Consider the following 24,954-nt stretch of genomic DNA (forward strand, 5'->3'; position numbering starts at 1 on the left):
GCAAATCCATTTAAAAAGAGAAATACGCAAGGAAACAGCACCTTGGCCCATCGAGTCCATGCGGTGATCTACCACTCATTTACACTAACACTATTACATTAATCCCATTTTTTATACTGCCCACTTTTTCATCAATTCCCAAGCAGTTTTTTTTTACCAATTATCTACATAATGCGAGCAATTTTCATTGACCAATTAGTCTACCAACGTGCACATCTTTGGGACATAGTAAGAAACCAGAGGTCACAGAGAGAACGTGCAAACTCCACACAGTTAGCGCCCAGGGTCAGGATTGAAGCTAGATTACTGAAGCTGAGGTAGCAGCTCTACTAGCTGCACAACCGTTCCTCCCACCCCCTTCCCTTCCAACACTTCATACTAACATGTCATTCAAAGCTCACTCCGCCTCTCCTGATGGCCATGTATTGAGGCCTGAAGGTCACCTCATCCTGTAGTGCGTCAGTCCGTCACCACTTCTGGAGAAGGTGCAGGCAGGTGGGATCTGGGCAACGGGCTGGGTCCAGGATAAACCAAACCACATATCTAAATAATAACTAAAACTTCTCACACTTAAGCAATTATTTTTTGATATAATAAATAATTAAAGATCTCAACTGGGTTTGTAGAAAATCTTGATACAGATTCCCTGAAAGAGCCATCTCATTGTACTGTTCCTGCTTTGAACCATTGTAAAAAAATGAAATAAATGAAGAACTTTAGTGAAGAAAAGGAAATAGGGTTTTTTTTTTAAATGGGAGAGGATGAGGAGAAAGTGGGATCGCGAGTGGTTGTGAGTTACTCTGAATGGATTGGTGATACAACAAAAGTTTCCAATTTATATCAATGACTTCACAGATTCACCAAGGTGTAATAAGAGTCACAAGTCAGAAGATGCAGTCAAATTCTCAGACTCATCACGAGTCAGAGGTTGCAGTTGGTCACACTCACCGAGCTGTGATGAGAGTCAAGAGTCAAGTAAAATCCATAAATGAGATGTACTATTCTTGATAGAAAAAAACAGACAATGTATATAATAAATGAATGAGTTGAATAATGCTGAGAGAGACTTAGGGATATTAATATACTTGGCACTTAACATAGCAATTCACTCTACAGTAGCAAACAACAATGTATTAAAATGCTGAATTATACTGCCAAATAATTGAAGAATTGAGTCAGAAAATGTAATGTTCTGGTCATAGTGCACCTTGAGTATTGTTTCGGTTATGACCACCTGGACACAATGGAAGCATTCCAGTCCCAGAGGCACTGTGGAGCAGAGCTGAAAGTTTGGCCTAAGTGAGTGGGGTGCAGGGGGGGGGGGGGGGGGGGGGGGGGGGGGGGGGGGGGGAGACGACTGATACAAGAGGGAACTTAGCTTGAAAAACAGCCAGAATGGAAACCTTCGAAAAAGTGCAACTACTGATCCTTAAATATGAAATGAAACAGTGTTTCACGGTTATGCCCCTGTCCCACTACTCATGGCAATAGGGTGAGAGAGGCCGGGTTTACTGCACTTCAGAGAAAATTAACGAAATGAATGAATATTATTACGGTGCCTTTTACATCTTCAGGATGCTGTAAAGGTTTTGACATACCTTCGATTACTTTTGAAATGCAAGTGGTGTTACATTATAGACAACTGCACGGCCTATATACACACCATCCAATTACTGCAATGACTAATGAGATGAATCTTCAGTTCATTCAATTTCACAATAATGTTCTACAGGAAGGGAGTGCCTGCTCTATCAAGCCTGATCCATTCTGACAATCCCATATTCATTTTGGATGTCGAGGAAGAGATTTTACTTGTTTGTTTTAGCTACACACGTTAACTTGGCCTGGCTGGCTTCTATATCTGTATTTATCTTGTGAAATAATTTTAGAGGTACAGAATGCCTGGTGGTATAAGAGTTCCTTTTGCAGAATTACTGCCTTGCATTTAATCAGTTGCACTGAAGAGATTGTACAGCTAAAGTGGAGGCTTATAGCAACAGTGGAAAAATCAACTTGGATCTAACATGTGGTACTCCCCTACTTGAAAAGATGGAGCATTAACAAAAGTGTCTTCTGAATTATTAGAGGGCACCTGATCATCAGTTTCTCAGACGGTGTGTGGAGGAAAAAAGGTGAACAAGACATAGGTGTGTGCGATAGGTGGGCCTCAGCCCTCTCCCTCAAATTAAAATACGCACATGTATTGATTACATAACATTATTGACGGGCCACATTCTCCCCTCAATGCAAACAAATATGAAGTCCCGTGCATGCTCCTGCAAACGCTTGAAATGTTTTTGTAATGAGCTCAAAAGGTACTCTAATTCTCCAAATCAATCAAGGACCTAGACTTCAAAGATTTGTACACAATGCCATAGCAGTAGGCAAAGATAAACTGAAAGAAGCTTGATTTTCTAAACCTCTAAAGTAGAGAACAAAGCATCACGAGAAAAACATGAAACATTTAATCGTTGCAATAATACTCATACAAACATTCACAAACAATATTTCATAGATTAAAATTAAAAAGTTTATCAAAACTCATCGCACAGTCCTAAAGGACCTATGACCTTTTCTATGTAAAAAGTAGAATTGTGTGCATTTGTAACAGTGAATATATTGCTTAAATCTGCATATTTGTTTTGTCAGCTTGCGAAACACTCAAAGGAAGATGCCTTTGGAGCATTCAGGATTACCCTGCAACTAATATAATAATTGATTTGTCAATTAGTGGTTTTTTAAATGTGATCATAATACTGCCAAAAAATAAAGGTGACATCCAAGTGCAAATTTATATCCAAAATATGGATTATGCAGAGTATGCTTTTCCATGCATATCTGCTAACAGGTTTTTATCATGCTGCAAGAAGACAATTCCAAATGCACTTGATTTGTTATCTTAACAAATGAATATACTTTATCCTTTTTAAAAAAAAACTACAAGGTAGTAATTCATTATTATTAATTTCAATTCTCCACCCTGTCAGTTCAAAATATTTGTACAACACATTTTAAATTTTACAAAGTTATAAACATGGTTAAAGACATAGCTGTTCTAATCAACCCAAAGTCAATTAAATCTCCTTAGTATTTAAAGTTTAGTGGAAAACCCTGTTGGCTCAAAGGGTAAAAGCATCATATGCCACATATACCAAGGAGGCCTCAAGTTCAATCCTTGGTACACAGTCAGTCTGTTAATTATTGCCAATAGAAGAAAGAAGGGTCCTTCATGTCTGTGTAGTTAGAAGAATACTCTGGCCAGTGCTTGCATGGATGATTCCCTTCCACTGAGTTCCATCTAGAAGTTTGTAGGAAGAAACTGCAAATGCTGGTTTACACTGAAGATAGACACAAAATGCTGGAGTAACTCAGTGGGACAGGCGGCATCTCTGGATAGAAGGAATGGGTGATGTTTCAGGCCGAGACCCTTCTTCAGACTGAGACTCCGGAGATAATGCCTGTCCCACTGAGTTACTCCAGCATGTTGTGCCCATCTAGAAGTGCAAATGTGAACCTTGAATGAGGACAGGATCAAATTGAGTTGGGAAGCTCTTATCTTCTAATTATTTGATGCCACTCGCTATCCAGTTTTGTTCCTGGGTAAGTCGCTAGCAGGTAAACAATACCCAGAGGATTGTACCCTAGCAAAATCACTGTCTTCAAGAAATATTGGAGAATGCTTTTTGGGGTGAAATATTTATGCAGGTTTTCAATTGAATGCTGGTAACTTAGGCAGAAAATATCTGCTGGAGCTCAAGTTTCAAAGGGACATTTTGAGCACTTAGGCTGAACCTCAATTTCCCCTCTAAATCCATTATCCGGAATGAGTTTGACTATCAACTTTAGTGGACCCAATCCAAATGATTTATGTTCCATACATGATTCCATCCAACAATATGCAAAGACAAGACTCAGGCCTATCATAATAATTAAAAGTATTTGTAACATTTTGGAGCTTGCCACAAATTGAGGAATACAAAAATATTTTCTGTATTTTTTTATTTATTCCGTTACTGAAGTGTCAATGTTTAGGCACCAAATTGTGTTTCCTCTGTATTTAAGTTGTTTTATACTTCAGAGTAGTCACAAGGAACTGTTGATGCTAGAATCTGGCATAGAGCACAAAATGCTGGAGTAACTCAGCAAGTCAAGCAGCATCTCTGGAAGACATGAACAGGCGATGTCTCAGGTCGGGACCCATTCTTCAGACCAATTGTTTTATACTTCTACTTCTGATGTTTTAGACAAACCCAATGCTTGGACCACGTCAGGGGTCAAACCACTTTTCAGAGTTCTTCGTACTGCAATTAAAGAGAAATCAATATTAGTAGAGGTAAGCCAAATGCTTCCGCCTATTTTATACGTTACCTGAGCTCAGGCGCAACTGGTTTGAAACTCTGTCCAGTTCCAAATGGGGCACATATAGAAATGACAACTCTGACTTTGGTTAGAGATATTATCATTCATACTGTCTCGGGAAAACTAGAAAAAAATGTTTCATGCTCAGAGCTGACCTTCAACAGTGGAAGAAAACATTTATCTTCCGTCACTCAAGAGCTATTTAAGAATTTTAGGGGGAAAACAGGTATGTTTTATATGTGTAATAGATAATCGGCTGAGAACTGGATACAACCTCATGCATGTAGAGAAGAAATTTTGATTCTAGTTATTGATTCCATCTTGCTTTCTAATTACTACCTGAAGCTGACCCGTTAATAACTTTAGTTGCCATTTGCAACCTGAACTGAACTTTCAATTCAAGTCTGAAGATGGGTCTTGATCCGAAACATCACCCATTACTTCTCTCCACAGATGCTGCCTGTTCCGCTGAGTTACTCCAGCATGTTGTGTCTACTCTCAATTCTATTGCCCCTTCATGCACCTCTCACCTGTTGAGAAGATCACTGCCTCCATTTGCTTTGTAACCGCTAGACTTAAAAAAACAGGTACTCCTAGCTGACTTCCTTCTTACATCCACTGTAAATTCATCCAAAAAAGTTGCCCTTACAGTTAATTACAAAGGGCGCTATTCACATCAATTGTTGCCATTTTAGGTCGACTCCTAGTCTTGCAACATCTTAATTTTAACTTTTTTTAATCCTTTGTTTTAAAATCCACCTGTCCCCAACTTTCTAAGCTCCCCCAGTCATCTGAACCTCAAAAGTTTGCCTCTCCTATAATTCTGAATTATATTTCTGTATCCCTGAACTTTACTGTTCATTGTACCAGCTCTGGAATTCTCAACCCAATGTACCTCTGGTCTCTCCCTCAATAAGGTGCTCCACCAAGCATACCAATTTGATCAAAACACCGAGTGCTGCAGTAACTCATCAGGTCAGGCAGCGTCTGCGGAGGGAATGGATCCATTCTCTTCAAAGACGCTGGCTGACACACTGAGTTACTGCAGCACATAGTGTTTTCGACAAATTTCAGTATCTGAAGTTCCACGTGTCTACAAATTTGATCAGCTAACTGTCTTAACATCTTCGTATGTGGCTGGGTATGAAATTCTGATGGATAAAGTGCCAGAGAAGCATCTTGGGATGTTTTACCATGTTAAAGGCCCCACATAAGCATAGCTTAATTTGTTTATTCACTTTGGCAAGAATGCCTAGTTCTTTTTGGAACTAGTAAATACTTTACAATTGCCAGTAACTGTGTGACTGCATTGAATATTTTAATATCAGTTGACAGTTTCAAATTGATAATTAATTGGCTTGCTCCAACATTTCATAATATGACATGGTCTTTGAAAGAAAATTATTTTATGATTACAATGCAATTGATTTTTTGCACGATAAAAGCCAGCATATTGTACCCATAAAACTGAGGTGACTGGCAAAGAGTCATTCATTTTAATAGATAAATCATTTTTTTTATCACAAAAGCTGGACAAAGTGGCAACTCGTTATTGTATGCTGCAGGACTTTCCATAATACCTTGTGACTGCTTTGTGTGTCCTGAAGAATAATGATATAAAATCAATATACACGAAATAGCCCAATGAATCAGACACTTGGATACTGTAATATCGCAACAATAAATCTGCAGTTGAGTCCTGGAGCTGCAGGTACCAACTCACATGATTAAAATTGATTATAAATTATACCCTTAACTAAACTGAGCACTGAAAATCAAGTGAGGCATAAAGTAAGTCAGTAGGTCAGGAAGCATTTCTCGGGGTGGGTGATTGCAACCTTCACGTGGTCCGCCCTGTTTCGACTAATGCAATCAACCCGGCGTGCACAATCAAATAAGATCAAATAGAGCAAGTTGTCTGACAACTTTAGGCTGTGCAAGCAAGCATCTCTCGAGAACATGGGTAGGTTCAGGACCATTCTTCAGACCCGACACATTGCTTATCCCTGTTCTCTGGGGGATGCTGCCTGACCGCTCAATTACTCCTACATTTTGTGTCTTTCTTTGATATAAACCCCCCAGCATCGACAGTTCCTTATTATTACATCAATGAAGAGAGGCATTCCACTTCCATAAATCTTTAGAGGAAAGATTATACAGACTAGGCTTGTTTCTGCTAGAGTATAGAAGAGTGGGAGAAGTTACCATTGAGACATTTTACGGATGGCTCAAAGATGCCAGTGGAGCTGCTTCATCACAGTTCCAATGACCCAGGTTTAAATGTCTTCCACTACAGCTGGATGGAGTTTACACGTTCTTCCTGCAAACACGTGAATTTCCTCAGTGTTCTGGTTTCTTCCCACGATATGTAAACATGGGGGTTGGTAAACGGATCCTGGTGGGAGGTGAGTGGTAGAATCCGGAGAGGAGGGAGTGTTCTTGGGAATGCAAGGAGAATAAAAGGGGTCAAGGTAGGATTGATGTAAAAATGGGTGCTTGATTGTTGTAAGAACCTGAAAGGCCAAAGATGCCTCTCTATAATAGATGCCTCTCTATAAAGCAACAAGAAATGATATGATAGTATAAATAATCGAATGATGGCTAATAATGGAAGAGGTGGAAGCGAGAATTAAATGAATTGTTCTGAGATATTTCAAAAGCAGTTCATAATTTGTGGACAAGAATGACAACAATGGATATATCATCATTACAAGAGGCTGTTGTTTAATTGTTATAAGAATGCAAGGATTCAGAAATCATCTCATAGTGCTAGGAACCAGTCACACAAAAAATAGGTTTTTTCTTTTCCCTGGTTTATAAATCCTGGGAAACACAATATCTCTTCCCCTCTACACCATACCTTTCACAAGAAACCATCACAGCCAAATATACTTACAGGATTTCCTGTTTGCTCTTGACCTTTTGCGTTCTTTGGGAGTAGATGGCCTCTGATTGGGATTCTGTGTGACAGATTTCACCAGGCGGTCCATGATTTCATCCGTAGCATCATCGGCTGGACTTGCTCCATCGGCTCCATCTTTAGAGGTGGAGAGATTTGGTGGACTGATTCTTCCAACAGCTATAGGAGTCGAGAGGGCCAAGAAAACATAACTGATATTCAAAAACAGCTTCCAAGCTGGAAATGCATTACTTTGCAGTAGTGAAAGATGGCAAATGCACATCTACTGAACTAGGATATATTTGAAGTCTATTTCATATGATGTAGTCAGAAACATTTGAGCTAAATTCTCAGCCCAATGCAATCACAATCAGTGATAAAGGTAGCTTGAATTATATCTGTAATTTTGTTTTAAAGTGATACTATTAATTCAATAAACACATTTTCTTTTACAATGTACAGCCAAAGGATCGTGATGCACGGGATAATTGGCCATTTCCCAAAACCACACTGTAGTGGTTCATTAGAAGAGTGCTCCATCTGGTATTGAACTGACTCTAAATAGTTGTTTTAGTCTTTCATAGGCTGTCTGCTCAGGGTTTACAAGAAGCTCCCACTGACCACAGAGCCCTGTGTGGGGGCAAAGTTGCCCCTCATGTTCCTATTAAATCTTTCTCCTTCCCTTAATTCCCTTTGGGTTCTTGATTCCCCTACTCTGGGTAACAGACACTGTGTCCAGCTTAATGGGATTTTTCCTATAGCTGGGTGACTAAAATTGAACACAATACTCTGTGGGCAGCCCCATGAGAGATTTCGCCTATGCCTAGTTTTATTGGATTTATACATTACAGGATGTTAAAATGCTGTCGCTAAACACATACATTACACTACAAAAGGAGTGGCCTCTGCCTAATGAATAGCAGGAAGAATAGCTCACATCTATTGCCTCCTCTGCTCCTTCGATTCTGTGGCTCTGGTGTCGTCAAAATGTTTTTCATGTTCTCGTGCTGTTCATCTGCCTGCAGCTGCTGGTCAAGCGGGTCAGGGGTGTGGGAGATCTCAGTGCCACCCGCCGCTGTGGAAAACTTTGCTGTCTGCAACAATTTACAAAGAAAATCATGTCTCACCCAGACTGTAAATGTGAGTTTTTGTCATACTCACTAAAACCCAAATCATTCAATCTCTTCAAGGCGCAAATAGATATATAACAAATAAATGGCAAATAAAAATGCATTAATAACATAGGACATGGAAAATGAAGTAAAGGAACAGTCCCTTTGGCCCACAATGTCTGTGCCAAACATAAAGCTAAGGTACACGTATTTGTTAATGCCTTAATACCTCATTTGTTAATACCATTTGTTAAACATGGTATAAGTATTTTTTAAACATTTGAAGTCTGGAACCATCTGACTTCAAGTGAATGTAATATCCATTTCCCCCCACTTTTTAAACAGGTAACCTATGTAAAGGTTTACTTTGATTTCATACAGAGGACGAAAATATACCAGCATTCAAACTCGCATCTCCGTGGCTTCCTTAATAAGCTTTCAACTAGATTTTTGAGGAAAACTTTTGGGACTCAGCATGTTCAACCATTGCAAACACAATAGCTGACAAAGCCAACAATACACCTAAGTATCAGAGAGCAGATCAGAGGAGATGGCGAGTAGACCTCCGTGCTCTGATCACAATTCTTTTGTCCTGTTCTGGAAGCCGAGATGCAAAGAAAGCTTGACTTATGGATCCTTCAAAGGATGATGATATTTCTAAAAAAAAGGCACTTGTACTTTTCAATCTTGAAAAAGGGCAGAGATATTTGTTAAGATATTTAATGGTTTGGAAAAAATAAGTTGGACCATTGCTTTCATAGATACATAGAAAATAGGTGCAGGAGTAGTTGGTCATCCAACTCAGAATCCTGTACCTGCCTTCTTCCCCATACCCCCTGATCCCTTTAGCCACAAGGGCCACATCTAACTCCCCCTTAAATACAGCCAATGAACTGGCCTCAACTACCTTCTGTGGCAGAGAGTTCCAGAGATTCAGCACTCTCTGTGTGAAAAATGTTTTTCTCATCTCGGTCTTAAAGGATTTCCCCCTTATCCTTAAACTGTGACCCCTTGTCCTGGACTTCCCCAACATCGGGAACAATCTTCCTGCATCTAGCCTGTCCAACCCCTTAAGAATGTTGTAAGTTTCAATTGAACAATGGAAACTAGACAAGGAAGCACCTGTTCAAATGTTCAAAGGAAAAATAGAAGATTAATATTTTACAGTGTAAACGCACACTGACACACAGAAACCAGTTTAAAAATGCAGAGGGTTAAAAAAACAAAAACAAACAGGGGATGCTCTAAAACCTGAGGACTCCTCCCTTTGTTCCAATAAAGTCATAGAATCATGCAGCACAGAAACAGCACAATAATACTGACCAAGATGCTCATATTTGCTAATCCCATTTGCTCACACTTGACCAATATTCCTTTAAACCTCTCCTCTTCATATACCTGTCCGAATATATTTGAAACATTGTTTCAGTAGCTGCCTCAACCACTTCCTCTGGCAGTGCATTCCATGTACGTACATATTCCATGTGTACACTATCTATGTGAAAAAGCTGCCCTTTGGCGTATATTAAATATTCCCCCTCTCTCCTTAAGTGTGTGCTCCCTTGTTCATGATTCCCCAATCCTGGGTAAAAGACTGCGTGTTCACCCTTTTTCTACCCCTTCAGATTTTATACACAGGGACTTTCTGGGTAGAATAGTTAAAATCGACTACATCACCTCCTTCATCCTTGCATGCTCTCTGAGCACTAAAAATAGAAATGTAACCTTTCCTGGTCTTTTTTCTCACTACCTGCCAACATTCATACATCAGTGCTTAATTAATATTGTGTTTAAAATGCTTTAAACAAATCAATAAGTAATAAGACTCTGGCACTCTCTTCAGATAACATTAACTTTACAGTAAAATTACATCACTAGGGTTTAAATTAGATGACAATGCTTCTTTAATTTCAAGGCTTGCAATTTCACTAACTGTGTGGATGAAATGAGACTGAAATAATACATTAACTTTGGTGGTAAATTGTGACCATTGCAGAATCAGGGACCAATATTTGAATAAGTGAGTTGGCCTGTTTCTGACTGCACTTTCTGTGGAGCCAACTTGCACTAGAAGGGCAGGACTCCATGTAATGCATCAGTCACGAAGAGTGGGGCATATGATATGGTTAAACTCTAAGCATGCTATAGTGAAATGCATTTAAATAACTGAAGCAAATCAAGAGGCTGGAGTTTTACAAAACTAAATTGGCAGTGAAATATACTCACCCATTTGTGTAGTTTTAATTTAGAGAAACAGGCCCTTTGTCATACCGAGTCCATGCCGACCATCACATTTACATTAAATTACACAGACTAGGGACAATTTACATTTATACCAAGCTAATTAACCAACAAACCAGCGTAGGAAAGAACTGCAGATGCTGGTTTTAATCGAAGATAAACACAAAATGCTGGAGTATCTCAGCGGGACAGGCAGCATCTCCAGAGAGAAGGAGAACCTACAAGCCAGTATGTCTTTGGAGCGTAGGAGGAAACCAAAGTTCTCGGAGAAAACCCACGCAGTCAGGGGAAGAATGTAAAACTCCATACAGACAGTAGCCATAGTCGGGATTGAGATCGAACCCGGGTTTCTGGCGCGGTAAGCGCTGTAAGGCAACAACTGTGCCACCATGCCGCCCATTTGGTTTTGGTTTTGTAAAACAAAAATAATCTTTATATTTTGGTCATAATGACATCATTTGAATGACCTGGCATACAGTTAAATGTTAAAACAGAGAGGTATATTTTGTGAATGTCTAACATTAAAAAAAAAAATCGGACATGGCTGTACAGTTGATTTTGACAGCCAGAAATCCCTTGTGTGTTGTAGGGAAAGTTCAGATTTTGTTCCTGTAACTTTGACCTAAATAATCACCAGAGGCAAAAGAGTTCGGATTTAATTATTCTGGTACAAGGTTGCAGTCTTTAATGGCAAGCTCATTTTAGACTGCATGCGAGGTGGAAAAACATAATCATTTTATTTTCCCTCTGAGCGCTGTTGTGTGGTAATGTCGAGCCCCTCTTTACAACTGTGAGAAAATATAAGTACCTCCTAAACAGATTAAATTTGGCTTCAGTTGGCCAAGTTGGTCATGAGGCCAGAGCTCCAAGAAAGGTTCTACTAGGATGTTCCTTTGGAAGGCAAATCTGTCAAAGAATTAAACAACCCTTTGCCTCATTTTGTCTCCCATGGAATCTTGGTTTATAAGACATTTTTTCCTTACAGTACTGTTCCCTCAAACAATGGTTAAGACTTATGAACATCATATTTATGAGGGTTACAACTTGCCACTATCTGTTAAGTGTGGATTCCTTTCTTTTCACATGTTATGAAATGAGAATTTTTCCTAATTTTCTGAAGTAGTCTCTGGCCTTTGTCCACCATTTGTGGCATGGTGGCGCAGTGGTAGAGTTGCTGCCTTACAGCGCCAGAGTCGTGGGTTCAATCCTGACTACGGGTTTTGCCTGCATGGAGATCGTACATTCTCCGAGTGTCCTGCGTGGGTTTTCTCCCGGTGCTCCAGTATCCTCCCACAAAGGTTCGTAGGTTAATTGGCTTGGTAAAAATCGTAAATTGTCCCTACTGTTAGTGTATGGGGGATCGCTGGTCGGCATGGACTCAGTGGGCTGAAGGGCCTGTTTCAGCGCTGAATCTCTAAACTAAACTAATCTGCTTAATCAAAACTCTCCATCGCCTATGTTCACCTATTACCCACCATGTTTTATTCTGCCCCCCTCCCCTCCTACAATCAGTAAGATAGATTATATTCCACTCCACTTCAGAGCATACAGGGGAGCCTACAACAATGGGCACTGCTGATGCAAACACAAACTGTTGGAGCAACACCAGATCAGGCAGCATATTTGGAGGGACATGGACAAACAATAACAACTGCTTACTATTCTGCAGCCAATGCAATATTGTACATTAAGCATAATCTATAGTATTGTTAATACTGTTGAAAATAAACTTGAACTGTTTTCCAGTCCTTGATATTGGACGCTGTGGCAGTGTGGTTTGGAAAGCAAAGAGAAATTTCATTGAAAAATTGTTAACTGAAGCAGATATTACAAGTAAATATGATAAATAACATTTTGCGCACCCTCTATGTTATTTAGATGACCTTACAGATACCCTCCATGCATTCAATAATAGCAATGTAATTTAATTACTTCCTTATCCTTAGTTTACATTGCAAAATTAGTCTTAATTTCTCCAGAAGAATTGGCACTAAGTATACACCCTTATCTGAAATAAATATACTCTGATCTCTTCTTTTTATTTTACAGATTAATAGTTAACATTGCTTAGGTTTATAGATGTTTTTGCTTTGACCTTTGTTTGTTCGCAATACTTTTGCAAAGCACTCCACACAGCAAAGATCCTGATCATTTAGCAAAATCTACCCTTTTGGAAGTCAAGTTCCGGTGTTCATGGTGTATCTATGCAAGGGAATGGGAAGTACGTGCTTCGGAAGTACGGGGGGGGGGGGGGGGGGGGGGGGGGGGGGGGGGGGGGGGGGGGGGGGGGGGAGGGGGGGGGGGGGGGGGGGGGGGGGGGGAAAGCTTGAAATCCTAAACACAATTGCAGGCTCTGCTCTATTCAGATAATTTGTAACCATTCCAAGTTCTTATGGCATGAACGAGTCTTTTACTTAATTTTCGGTCACCAAAGCATCACCATCTGATAAGGTAGCTCTGGCCACTTAGATATATATTCAAGTCCTCTAGAGAGGAAATACAAGCCCATAATTTACCACTTAGAAGTTCACTTTGATCTACATGCTAGACTACTATGTAGACCTCCCCAGTGCCCGTCCAGAATGGGGACTTGGGGACGTTAAAAGATGACCTCAAGCAGACTAGGAGGCCAAAGTATTTGGTATCAGAACACCTATTACCTATTATCTGTGCAGGTCGACCTCCCACATTGTACATTCACTCCTTTCAATTGGTATTAGGTTATGAAACATCAATAGAACTTGCTGGCATTTCCACTACTTTACAATAATTCAAGTCACTGGCAACTAAATTAGCTTCTGCAAGGTATAAAAGTCTCCTTACATTGTACATTCAATGCTAAACCTTCTAACTTGAAGTGCAATCGAATGGGCATCTACTCTTGGATGTTGTTATTCTGAATTTAACTGGGCCGAAAGTTAATCAAATTCAAGCTAAATAATGGTACTCGTATTTCAACGTTGCACACCTTGTTACAAAATGATTTGAACCAGTTTTACATTCAAAATCCAAGTTCTACCTATTTGTATTTATAAATCCAAACTTAACTCAGGGCACTATTTTAGATAAAAACCTAACCACACATCTTTTTATTGGGCGGGGTGAAATACACGGTTGGCAGATTGGAAAATGTGAGCATAAAGACTGTTAAACTTCCCCCTGGGCTTGCGGCAATCTATGCATAATCTCAAATTCCTCTCTGCACATCTCATTATATTATCAGACTTCAGACACGTAGCTACCATTATCAACATGACTCCAACCTTACAATCTAAGACCTAGACTCAAAACTACACAGCACAGAAACTGTCCCTTCAGACAACAAATCTAACTGACCATCAAACCCCTGTTTACTCATATCCCATTTTATTTTGAGTAAGAAAGAACTGCAGATGCTGCTTTAAATCGAAGGTAAACACAAAATGCTGGAGTAACTCAGCGAGTCGAGACCTGAAACGTCATTCATTCCTTCTCTCCTGAGATGCTGCCTCACCCGCTGAGTTACTCCAGCATTTTGTGTCTCCCATCTTATTCCCTTCTCATTACCTCAACACCGCCAAACTGATTAAAAAGGCGCAGCAGCGCCTCTACTTTCTGAGGAGGCTTAAGAAAGCTCACTTCTTCCCTCAGATCCTGTCCAACGTCTACCGCTGTAGCATAGAAAGCATCCTGACCACCTGCTTCACTGTGTGGTACAGCAGTTGCACCACAGCTGACAGGAAGGCACTGCAACGGGTGGTGAAAACTGCCCATCACATCATCGGTGCCCCGCTCCCTGCCATGGCTGCCCTTCACCGCACACGGTGTCTGAGACGGGCTGGCAAAATCATTAAGGACCCCTCACACCCCAACCATGAACTGTTTGCCCTCCTCCCATCAGGGAGGCGGTGCAGGAGTCTCAGGTCTTGCACCAGCAGGCTAAGGAACAGCTTCTTCCAAAAGACCATTACCCTGCTGAACTCACAGGTCCAGCGCTAGCCCCCCTCCCCCCCTTCTAATCAGTATTATTTATAGTTTACACAATCTACTGTTAAACTCTATTCACCAGAATATAGCACGTTAATCTTTTATCTGTATATATTTATTTACCTATGTACATAGATCAATATATCCTCATTTGTATATATTGTTTTAATCAGCATTTTACTACTTTGCACTCTGATTAGATGCTAAACTGCATTTTGTTGTACCTGTACTTGTATTTGTGCAATCACAATAAAGTTGAATCTAATCTAATCTAAAAATTACCCATTGTCTCCCCGAGATTCGACTAATCAACTGCATAATAGGAGCAACTTACAAAAGGCCAATTAACCTCCCAAATTGCACACTTTGGTAGGAATGAAAATGAAGCAAACTGGAGCACACCGAGTAAATGCATACTGTAAGTAAGTGAGTAAGTAAAAACACACAGGGAAAATGTGCAAACTCCACACAGACAGCACAAAAGGCTGGGATTGGAAACGAGTTGCTGAAACTGTGAGCTGTGTATTGTGTACTGTAACACACTCTCCAGTTCATTCCGTGTTCTTTAAGGCTTAATTTTAAACCAGCTCTTTCATCATATTTTTAGTCATCTGGCTTAATACCTTGCATAGTTTGGTGGCAGTTTTGTTCACATTTTTTTCCATGGAGCATGTAGGATGTTTACTATGATAAAGATCTTAAAAGGTAAAAAGAAAAATGCACAGCACAGCAGGCAGCTCTTTGTCCTGTTGTTTCCATACACCTGTAAATATGCTTTGTATTGGAAATCTGAGCAAGAAGGTAAAGAATTGAATTGAATACTTTATTGTCACATGTGACAAGTCACAGTAAAATTCTTTGCTTGCATACCGTGTCATGGTATGCAAATAGCCGCCCATAAAGGGCGCTTACAATGTAGAGTTGTGACTTTACCCCCCCCCCCCCCCCCCCCCCCCCACCCACCACACCCTCAATTTTCTGCCTTCCTTTAGTTAGATGAAGAACAGCAAGTTGCTAAAACGGTTTACTTTAAAGTAAGAATATGATGCACACTGTACCTCAGTACATGTGACAATAAACTAAACTCAAATTCATGTTGATGGGAGGGTAGATGTTTAAGCAGCAGAATGCAGTGCGAATCATGTAGATTGCTACATTGAGCTCCTCAAAAATTCTTCCAGCTACATTCATGCAGGCAAATGGCATATATTCCATGGCTTGTGTCTTAGAGAGAATGATAAGTCTCGTATTAGATTAATACATTGCTATTACATCCCCGTGCCAATAATTTGCATGTCCGTGTCAATAATAGCGTGTCCTGGTGAGCTTCTCATGAATAAATAGTTGCCCCCAGTCGTCTCCTTGAGGGAGTGGTGAACTCACTGTATTAAATCAAATAAGATTAGAAGCCCAACAACAGAAGGACATTGAGGTTAACCTCTCCAGTGTAAAACTGTCTGCTTTAAGATTGAATGCATTTAAATTCTAAGTCACTTTCCAGCATTTACATCCATCAACTCATAACCAAGAAAGTGAAGATACTGGAAATCTTAAATAAAAACAGAATATGCTAGAATTACTCAACATGTGTGAAAAGAAAACCTGAGTTACCATTTCAGGTCCCTGACTTTCCTTCAGAAATGCAGCTTGATTTGATAAGAATTTCCAGTATTTTCTGTTTTAATTCTACTCTGTTCCCTAATCGTATTTGCAAACAGGCTAAAAACATGACCTGCACGAGAATGTTTGTTCCATGGATGAAAGTTCTAGCTTTATCAAATTTAATATTGCACGGCCGAGTTTTATTAGGTGTCGTTTCTCCAGCATTGGTTACTCCAGCATTTTGTGTCTATCTTCAGTGTAAACCAGCGTCCGCAGTTCCTTCCTACACGTTTAGAATACAGAACAGAGAAAGCTGGTTCTTCTAAACAGACAAACCTCAGTGATCATTTTGCCCCGCGTCTTGTTCCTCTCCCGGTAAGCAGCTCGTTTCTGCTTCTGCTGCAGCACCCGCTCTCGTGTTGTCCGATACTCCAGTGCAAATTCGCTAATTATTTTACAGAACCTGGTAATCTTCATCTGCCGGGCCGTGGATGAAGGGTGACCAAGGTACAAAAGGAAAGTGTGGAACCTGCAAGGAAAAGATCACATTGATTGAGAACTCATGTCCACGGGTGAATAAATAAAAGCCCGATCATTGAATTCAACCCAGTTCTACAGCAAAGGCACGTGCTGGGTATTTACTTTCAATAGGTGGGAAGAACAGTAACAACTCTTAGGTATATCAGATTCCTCCACGAGAGAGCACCAACAGTCAACAATAATGTGTCTGTGATGCTCCAGGCAAGTGTTACAGTACTGCTGATCAAGTATGCAGGGACACAAGCAACTTTATATAATAAATTGCTGACAAATGCTGGCTCCATGATATGAAGTGGCCTGAGAGAGTTATATGTCTCTCATAACAAACTTCGTGTATGGTTTAATAAATAACATATATGACAGTTCCAAATTTGTCATGTTTTTCGGCTGTACATTTCTTTTGATTATTTTATACGTTATTTTATTGATTACATTTAAAAAAAAAAAATTTGGTGCAAAAGGTTTAGATATACTGTGTGGAAACAGGTCCTTTGACCCAGCCAGTCGGTACGACCAGTGAATATTTCTACATTGGTTGTATCCTGCATGCAGGGGACAATATATAAAAGGCAATTAACCTACAAACAGCACGTCTTTGTCATGTGAGAGGAAACCGGAGCACCGGGAGGAAACCTAAGTGGTCACAGGGAGAATGAACAAACTCCATGCATGCATCACTCGTAGTCGGGGTTGAACCAAGCCTTCTGGCGCTATAAATGGCCTGTCCCACTTACTCGATTTTTTTTTCGGCGACTTGCCAGCAACCGTCAAAGTCACAGCAGGTTGCCGAAAATTCTCAACATGTTGAAAATCCAGCGGTGACCAGAAAAAGGTACGACTCTTTGGGCGACTATTCACGACCATACAGGCGTCACTCCGCGACATGTTTGCATTTCAAGCCCTCTTCTCTGTGTGCAAACTAGATCCTGGTAAACTGGCACAAATTCCAGCAAGCAAGATGCTTCCCAATACCCACCAGGCATTTATAGTGACTTTGGGCAGAATTTAGAATTTATTACCAAAACGTTTTGTATTTCAGTCTGTGGAGTAGGATTGTGGAACAGTTTGAATGTGGAGTTAAAGCAATGTCCAAATATGAACCAGTTCAAAATGACATACAAAAATCTTTTTTTCACAAGGTACAGGGATGAAGGGGATGGTTGACAAACAGGGGTTAATGTTTATTTATTATTTTATTTATTATTTATTTATGTTTTTTGGTTACTTCATACATATTACTTGTATGTGTATATCAGTTGTATGTATATATATGCCTGTATGCATCTCTAAAAATTGTCTAGGGTATTATTATTAATTTATTAATTAATTATTAAATATGGAAGAAGGGTTTAGGGAGAAGGAGTGAGATTAAATAAGTTATTCTTCTTCTCGCTCCTTTTCGAGCTTGTAAAGAAAAAGTGTTGGCCATTTAAATTTTGCTTTATGCTTTTCATTGCTTTGCCTGGAATGTCCAATTGTTTGACTACTTCGATTTTGTTGTTGTTATTTATTCCTATTTATGTCTTTACTTGTTCGGAACAAATAAGCAAATAAATAAATAAATAAATAAATAAAATTATTCCTAACTTAGGGTTGCAGTCTGACATGAGATTGGAAACTGGTTAGAAGTAGAAATAACTAAACATGAAAACTTTGTTGTTCAATGTCTTTCTAAAACTTAGAACAGAAAGCGTACTGCGCAAGGGAAATAGACAAGTCATCACGTGATGTACTACTAGTTTTGTACTTGACAGAGCCCAGGGTGGATGGAGGAGACACAGGGAGAGGGAGCTGTGGGAGGGGAAGAAGCAGCTACAGGGAGAGGTAAGGAGGGAAAGGAAGTGGTGGGTAGGGAAAGGAGGGAGATGGAGGGAAGAGGGAGATGGAGCCATGGAGGAAGGGAAAGGGAGCCCTGGTAATCAGAGAGAGCAAACCATGGGGTGAGGGGAGAGGAAACTGGGGCGAGTTTAAGAGGGGCGGGGGGGGGGGGGGGGGGGGGGGGGGGGGAAGGGGGTTGAGAGAACCGGGGGAGGAGGCAGGGAGCCAAAGGAAGGGAGTCAGATGGAGGGGTGAGAGGGAACCAGGGGGCAGAGGAAGAGTGAATGATATGGAAAGGGGGAGAGAAAACTGTGTGGAGTGGAGAATTGAGCTTTGGAGAGAGATGAAAAGAGAAAGAGAAATGGAAGCTGAGTGCTGGAACCAAAGACTGGCGAGAGACACATACACACATGTAACCCAATGCAAACTGAAATGTAATTATGTTGTGTCTGGGGTCTATTTGTGTGTAATGTATGGCTGCAGAAACGGCATTTCGTTTGGACCTCCAGGGGTCCAAATGACAATTAAATTGACTCTCTCTCTCTCTTGACTCTCTTGAAATCAGAGTAGATCTTTTGCGCAAAGAAGAGTTGTGGAAGCATGATTTTTTTAAATTCCAGGATACATGGCATTAGAGCAGATCATATTTTTAGGATTGAATTGAATATGTTTGCAAAAAGTGAATTGTTTCAATGGGTATGGATCAAAGTTGGGAATATTAAGTTGGAGTGCACCAGGGAAAAATGAAGTTGAATGGCCTACTTCAGGACCAGGCTACATATGTTGCAAAAGAAGATAAGAATAAGGGAATAAAGAGAAACTTCCTCAATTGTTAATCATCTGAAGGTTTACATAAATCTTCATTCACCAAAACACCAAGCCTGGCAGGCATAAAGAACATTGAAAATGAAGTTCTGACCTGTTTATTATTCTACGATGTACCACCTTGAGGATTATTATCCTTTCTGTGCTGTCCTTTAGAAATTCCGTCATCTTATTTTTTAAAAAAGGCTTTGTTTCGTGTTTAGCTATCACTTTCAAGTGATCCCACGAAGCTTTGCATTTCCTTTCCAGCTGAACAAGACTTTCTGCCAGTTGGTCAAATTCAACCTGTGAACACAGACCACAGGCCTTGTTATGAGACAAGCCCAAGAACAGCTTGGCATCGCATATAACACTTGCAGGATAGAGCAGAAATAGAACGTAAATTCACAGTGTAGGAATTACAGCAGCTGGCAAAAAATGTTGCCCGGTGATCAGAAAGACTTGGCATTATAGCTATTAAATTCAGTAAATCAGTAAAGTTTTAAATCACGTACTTGTGGACTAAAGACATGCAAAATGATTCAATTTGGGGCCAATTTCATTTGCTTATCTTGCGAACGATAACTTCTATTATCTCATTGCAAGTAAATCCTCTGGCGTTTGTGTTATAGTAATAACTAATATACTTAAGTTAAAATGGTTCTTCTAAAATAAACAAGGGTTGATTTTCAGAAAGTTACACTTCCACCAGAGCTCTTGTATTTTTGGTAGGGCTGAGAATCTGCTTCCCTCCTGGTTTGAATATTGGAATGGGAAGAGAAACTCCATGTGGATGCAAAGCCCCTAGTCCCAACATACGGAGCACAATGACTCTGATCTGAACACTACATCACTAGCACAAAATCTTTCCCACATATTCCCACTCTTAACTCTTCCTCATTCGATTATTCCATTACTGCACTTTAGTTTTCTCGTGCACTACTTCAGATTGCAGCACAATCTTTGTACTATTCTTCTGCTTAAAATTTATCATTGCATTTAATGTTGTTTCTGCCATTACTATGCATATTGTTTACTCTTTCAGCTTCATGCAAACAGGGAATTTCATTACACCCGATGTATGTAACAATAAACTAATCTAAATCTGCAGGGGTGCAAGTGCAACAGCTTGGATTTTTTATGGTATTAATAATGTAGCACCTTGGGCGGCACAGTGATGCAGCAGGTGGAGTTGCTGCATTACATCATCAGAGACCCAGGTTAGAGCCTGACTACGGGTGCTGTCTGTATGGAGTTTGCATGTTCTCCTTGTGATCGCGCCAACTCAGTGTGATGAAAGGCCTGTTTCTCCGCTGTATCTCTAAAGTCTAAAATCTAGCAAGATCATAAGACATAGGAGCAGGATTAAGTCATTCAGTCCCTCGAAAACATCCCAAGGCTTGTAGAACATTAGCATAACTGGACAAAAAAAAAGTAACTTGGTCCAGAGGTGGATTTTAATTTACATCTTAAAGGAGAGTAAGGTCAATGATAAGGAAGTATTGGGGTAGGATTTCCAGACATATTGTAGGGTTTAGAGCAGTGGTTCTTAACCTGGGAGTCGTGACCCCCTATGGGGGTCGTTTGGGGCTTTGCCGGGGGTCATGAAGGGGACACAAATAACATATCAATTTGTGGAGCCCATGTTTAGGAACCTAACAAAGGTACATATCACATACAGTATTTTGTTCGCGTATGCGCGTACTGGTGCCAAAAAGGTTAAGAACCACTGGTTTAGAGTTATAAATAACTATAAGGACGCATGGATAGGACAGGATTAGAGGAATATCGGCAAAACGCAGGCAGGTGGGACTAGTGTTGATGGGGCATGTTGGTCGGTATGGGCAGGTTGGTCCGATGGGCCTGTTTCGACGCTGTATGACTCTGTGACTATGATGCTTTGAACATTGATCAAACACCACACAGTAGCCATACTTCTGAATTAGACTGAATACCATTGATGATCAAAGTAGTAGACACATCACACAGCAGTTAACCTGTGTAGATCATGTTATCAAGCACTGAGCGCAGGAGGCCATCTCCCTTCTTGCTAGTTACCTTGGCAGATCTTGTGATTGCTGCAATTTCTGAATACACATCTGTTGTGTCTGGGAATTTCTCCACCACCAGGTTACACGTATGATACAGCAAAGATTGCCTCTGGATAGTATCCTTTACTTCAGACACTTTCTCCAAATAACTCAGTTCAAATCCTTTGGCCTGGGGGGGGGGGGGGGGGGGGGGGAAGGGGGGGAGGAGGGAAATAAATGGAACATGTTAACTTAAAGCATGGAATTCTTTGGTTTTCTGATCACAATCCCTTCATTTTGAAAATAGAATGATTTCTTACACTCGTGTTATTCAGAAAATTTCCAATGGCAAGCAGTGTTGCCAAAACTGATTTGAAAGTTTTATTCTTTGCAAGTTGCTCCATTCCAAGCTTCAAGTCAAATAATGGTTCGGCTATTTCCTATGATTAAAAAAAAAATCAATAGTTATACTAAAAAAATGTTATATTCAAACTTTCTCTTTAAAGGTAATTTTAATCATGCAATTAGTCATTATGGTATTAAATGTGCAGCTGTAAGTATAAATATTTGTCAGTATAAATATTTAGCTAATGAACAGATGTACAAACTTCTTGAATTATTCCCTTCAACTAAAAGCCTCTCTTTCCAAACTTTAACGTTGCACATCCAATGCAACATATCATGTTCCACAATGTAATTTGCAGACTACTTTAATGTTTGTCTAACTAACATATGTCTGTCAATTCAAATATTTCAATGTGGATGTTAAGAAGCAAATAAAGGTAAATGATATACGGTTAGATATCTAGCATTATACAAATTGTCCATTATCTCAAAAATCATCTAAAGTGCACTAGCATTTGGACTTCTCTCATGGCTGCTAATGGGAACTTGAATTGCATTTTATCTTGAAAGCTTTAATCTATGAAGCACTGCATGCGTACATACAGTTTTCTATGTTTCTATGTTTCTCAATGCAAATCATTTTCATTTCAACACGACACAGAATTCAGTACACCTGAGAGAAAATCCATTTTCTCAAACTGAGATTCCATTTATTTTAAAAGCTTCAGCATTCCTTAACAATGTATCATAAATATTCACCTTTTCCATGACCTCATAGTCTAGTTTAAAAGCCCAGAGCTGCAACCTGGCCTTGATCCCATTGATGGAGGACAAGGTCAAAAGGAATTGCTCAGCCGTGCCCAGGGGAACACCAGGGTTTGCCAATTGAGCTTCTTGGATCTTCTGCTTCTCTTCTTCGGTAGGAACCATGGTCAAAATTTTCTGCAGTAAGAATGAGAGGGTTGGAACAGGGTTAGCAAATGAGATCACCAACAGCGAATTATTTTGACAGAAATTCTCAAAGCTAACTATTAAACTCCATGGAGAAGTAAAACCTTCAATGTATTGCAGATGTCAAGTTTTAGTTTAGTTTAGTTTAGAGATACAGCATGGAAACTGGCCCTTCGGCCCACTGAGTCCACACCGACCATCGATCACCCGTTCACACTTGTTCTATTTCATTCCTCTTTCTCATCCGCTCCCTACACACTAGGGACAATTTACCTACAAACCCGCTGGTCTTTCGGATGCGAGAGGAAACCAGAGCGTCCAGAGGAAACCCTCACGGTCACACAGAGAACATGCAAACTCCACACAGACAGAACCAGATGTCAGGGTCGAACCCGGGTCTTTGAAGCTGTACGGCAACAACTCTGGGTTCTGTCTGTACGGATTTTGTACGTTCTCCCTGTGGCCGCGTGGGTTTTAGCTGGATACTCCGGTTGTCCTACAACAAGTGATTGATGATTGCACATTACATATGTGAAGCAAAGTCTAATACAAAATGTTATCCTGAAAATGCTGGCAGATGATTAGTTAGGCTATGAATAAGGATAAATAAAAAGCAAAATAGTGGAAAATTTCCAAGGGAAGATTTAAAAAAAAAAATCAAAGTTCTGGGATTACCCAGAACTACAGTCTATTTTCTGCTGCGGAATATTCCTTGAGATGGGAAAATGTTGTCATATTTTTAAAGATATGTCAGCACTGAGATACATTTCTTTCCAGCCTTTTAAAAAAAGTTTTCCACAGAGTGCTGCCAGCTTTGTAATGGCTGAAGTAAATTTACTGAAATTCTCAGGGCACAGTAGATATTAGTGAAGGCTATGTACAGATAGTTACATTCGACTGCTTTCAGAAAGGCATATTTGTATATCCCTAATGTCCATTGCCACTCCTCAACCCCACTTGCTGATGGGATTAGTTATATTAGTTATTATTAGTTTAAAAACTATTTAGTTAAAAACTATTGAACATCACATGGTTAAGTTTAGTCGAAACAGTTTTGTGGCTATGGACAACACAATGTCAACATTGGATTTGAAGGCAGAGAAAGGTTGTACTATTCATATCAAAACAATCCATTCATTTAGAGCGGAGATGAGAAAAAACGTTTTCACCCAGAGAGTTCTGAATCTGTGGAATTCTCTGCCTCAGAAGGCAATGGAGGCCGATTCTCTGGATGCTTTCAAGAGAAAGTTAGATAGAGCTCTTAAAGATACCGGAGTCAAGGGATATGGGGAGAAGGCAGGAACGAGGTACTGATTGTGGATGATCAGCCATGATCACAGTGAATGGCGGTGCTGGCTTGAAGGGCCGAATGGCCTACTCCTGTACCTCTAGTCTATTGTAAAACAGTCTATCTAAGAAGTGGAGCAGGTATTTTTCTAGGAAAATGCAGTGAGTGGAGGATAGTTAAAAAATAAATGATCTGAAGAGGCATCATATTTTTACCAGCATAGACCAAATAGGCTAAATAGCTGAAATCCAGATCATATATTTTCTACTTTACCCTCTCCATGAACTCCCAGGCTGAGCGATATATAAATGGGATTTTTAGGATAGGGTGCTGACAAGCGGTTGAAATCATGGGAAAAGTCATAGAAGGACAAGTAATAAAACTGGAAACTTAAGAAATAGGAATAAGGAACAGCTCGTTGCCCATTACATAAAAGCCTTCCACGTTCATGACCAAGTTCAACAAATTGTGATAGTGATAAACGTTTCCGATTTACACCTACTCTAGACCATGCCTTTTCATTTTGTCTCCTGTTTCCATCTTTCTTTGCCTGGCACCATCATCAGTTTTGCCATTCAGTCGCGTCTTTCATCTCACCTATCACAGAACTGTCTTTTTGAGGGTTTTTTCTCCTCTCCCCATTTTACCTGCTTTTCTGGTATTATTTTGTATGTTTTCTTGTGCTGATAAAAGCCCATTGACATGAAATGTTGTCTCCAATTCTCTACAGATACTACCCAACTTGCTGAATATTTCCAGCATTTTGTTTATTCCCTAATCTTTGGCAAAATCTATATAAGTGAACTGATTTAGACCTGCACTTTCAGAGGACCAATCAACAAACCTTGTGCCTTCTAAAGACCGCAATAAGAATCATACCTGCATTTCACTAATCCTAAACTAATCCCACTTTATTGTCTTTATATTTCCCTCAAATCCTTCCCTATTCTATCGCTACCTACACACAGTTTAAAATGGACAACTAGTCTACCAACCTGC

At 40.0% G+C, this 24,954-nt stretch overlaps 1 protein-coding gene across 7 annotated transcripts in view; it reads right to left on the reverse strand.

Annotated features, from left to right (window-relative positions):
• Positions 1-2,442: 2,442 nt before the first annotated feature.
• fhod1 (formin homology 2 domain containing 1) overlaps positions 2,443-24,954 on the reverse strand; it is a 217,972-nt gene continuing 195,460 nt past the window's right edge. For all 7 annotated transcript variants that reach the window (XM_055648529.1, XM_055648527.1, XM_055648528.1 and 4 more), the window contains 8 exons: positions 22,476-22,658; positions 21,692-21,811; positions 21,400-21,561; positions 19,457-19,647; positions 16,516-16,708; positions 8,196-8,352; positions 7,256-7,438; positions 2,443-4,301 (listed from right to left, as the gene is read on the reverse strand). In XM_055648529.1, coding sequence (XP_055504504.1) covers positions 4,219-4,301; positions 7,256-7,438; positions 8,196-8,352; positions 16,516-16,708; positions 19,457-19,647; positions 21,400-21,561; positions 21,692-21,811; positions 22,476-22,658 — 1,272 coding nt within the window. In that variant the 3' untranslated portion in view covers positions 2,443-4,218. The remainder of the gene's footprint in view (positions 4,302-7,255; positions 7,439-8,195; positions 8,353-16,515; positions 16,709-19,456; positions 19,648-21,399; positions 21,562-21,691; positions 21,812-22,475; positions 22,659-24,954) is intronic.

Source organism: Leucoraja erinacea, chromosome 17, assembly GCF_028641065.1.
Source record: "Leucoraja erinacea ecotype New England chromosome 17, Leri_hhj_1, whole genome shotgun sequence".
NCBI lineage: Eukaryota > Metazoa > Chordata > Chondrichthyes > Rajiformes > Rajidae > Leucoraja > Leucoraja erinaceus.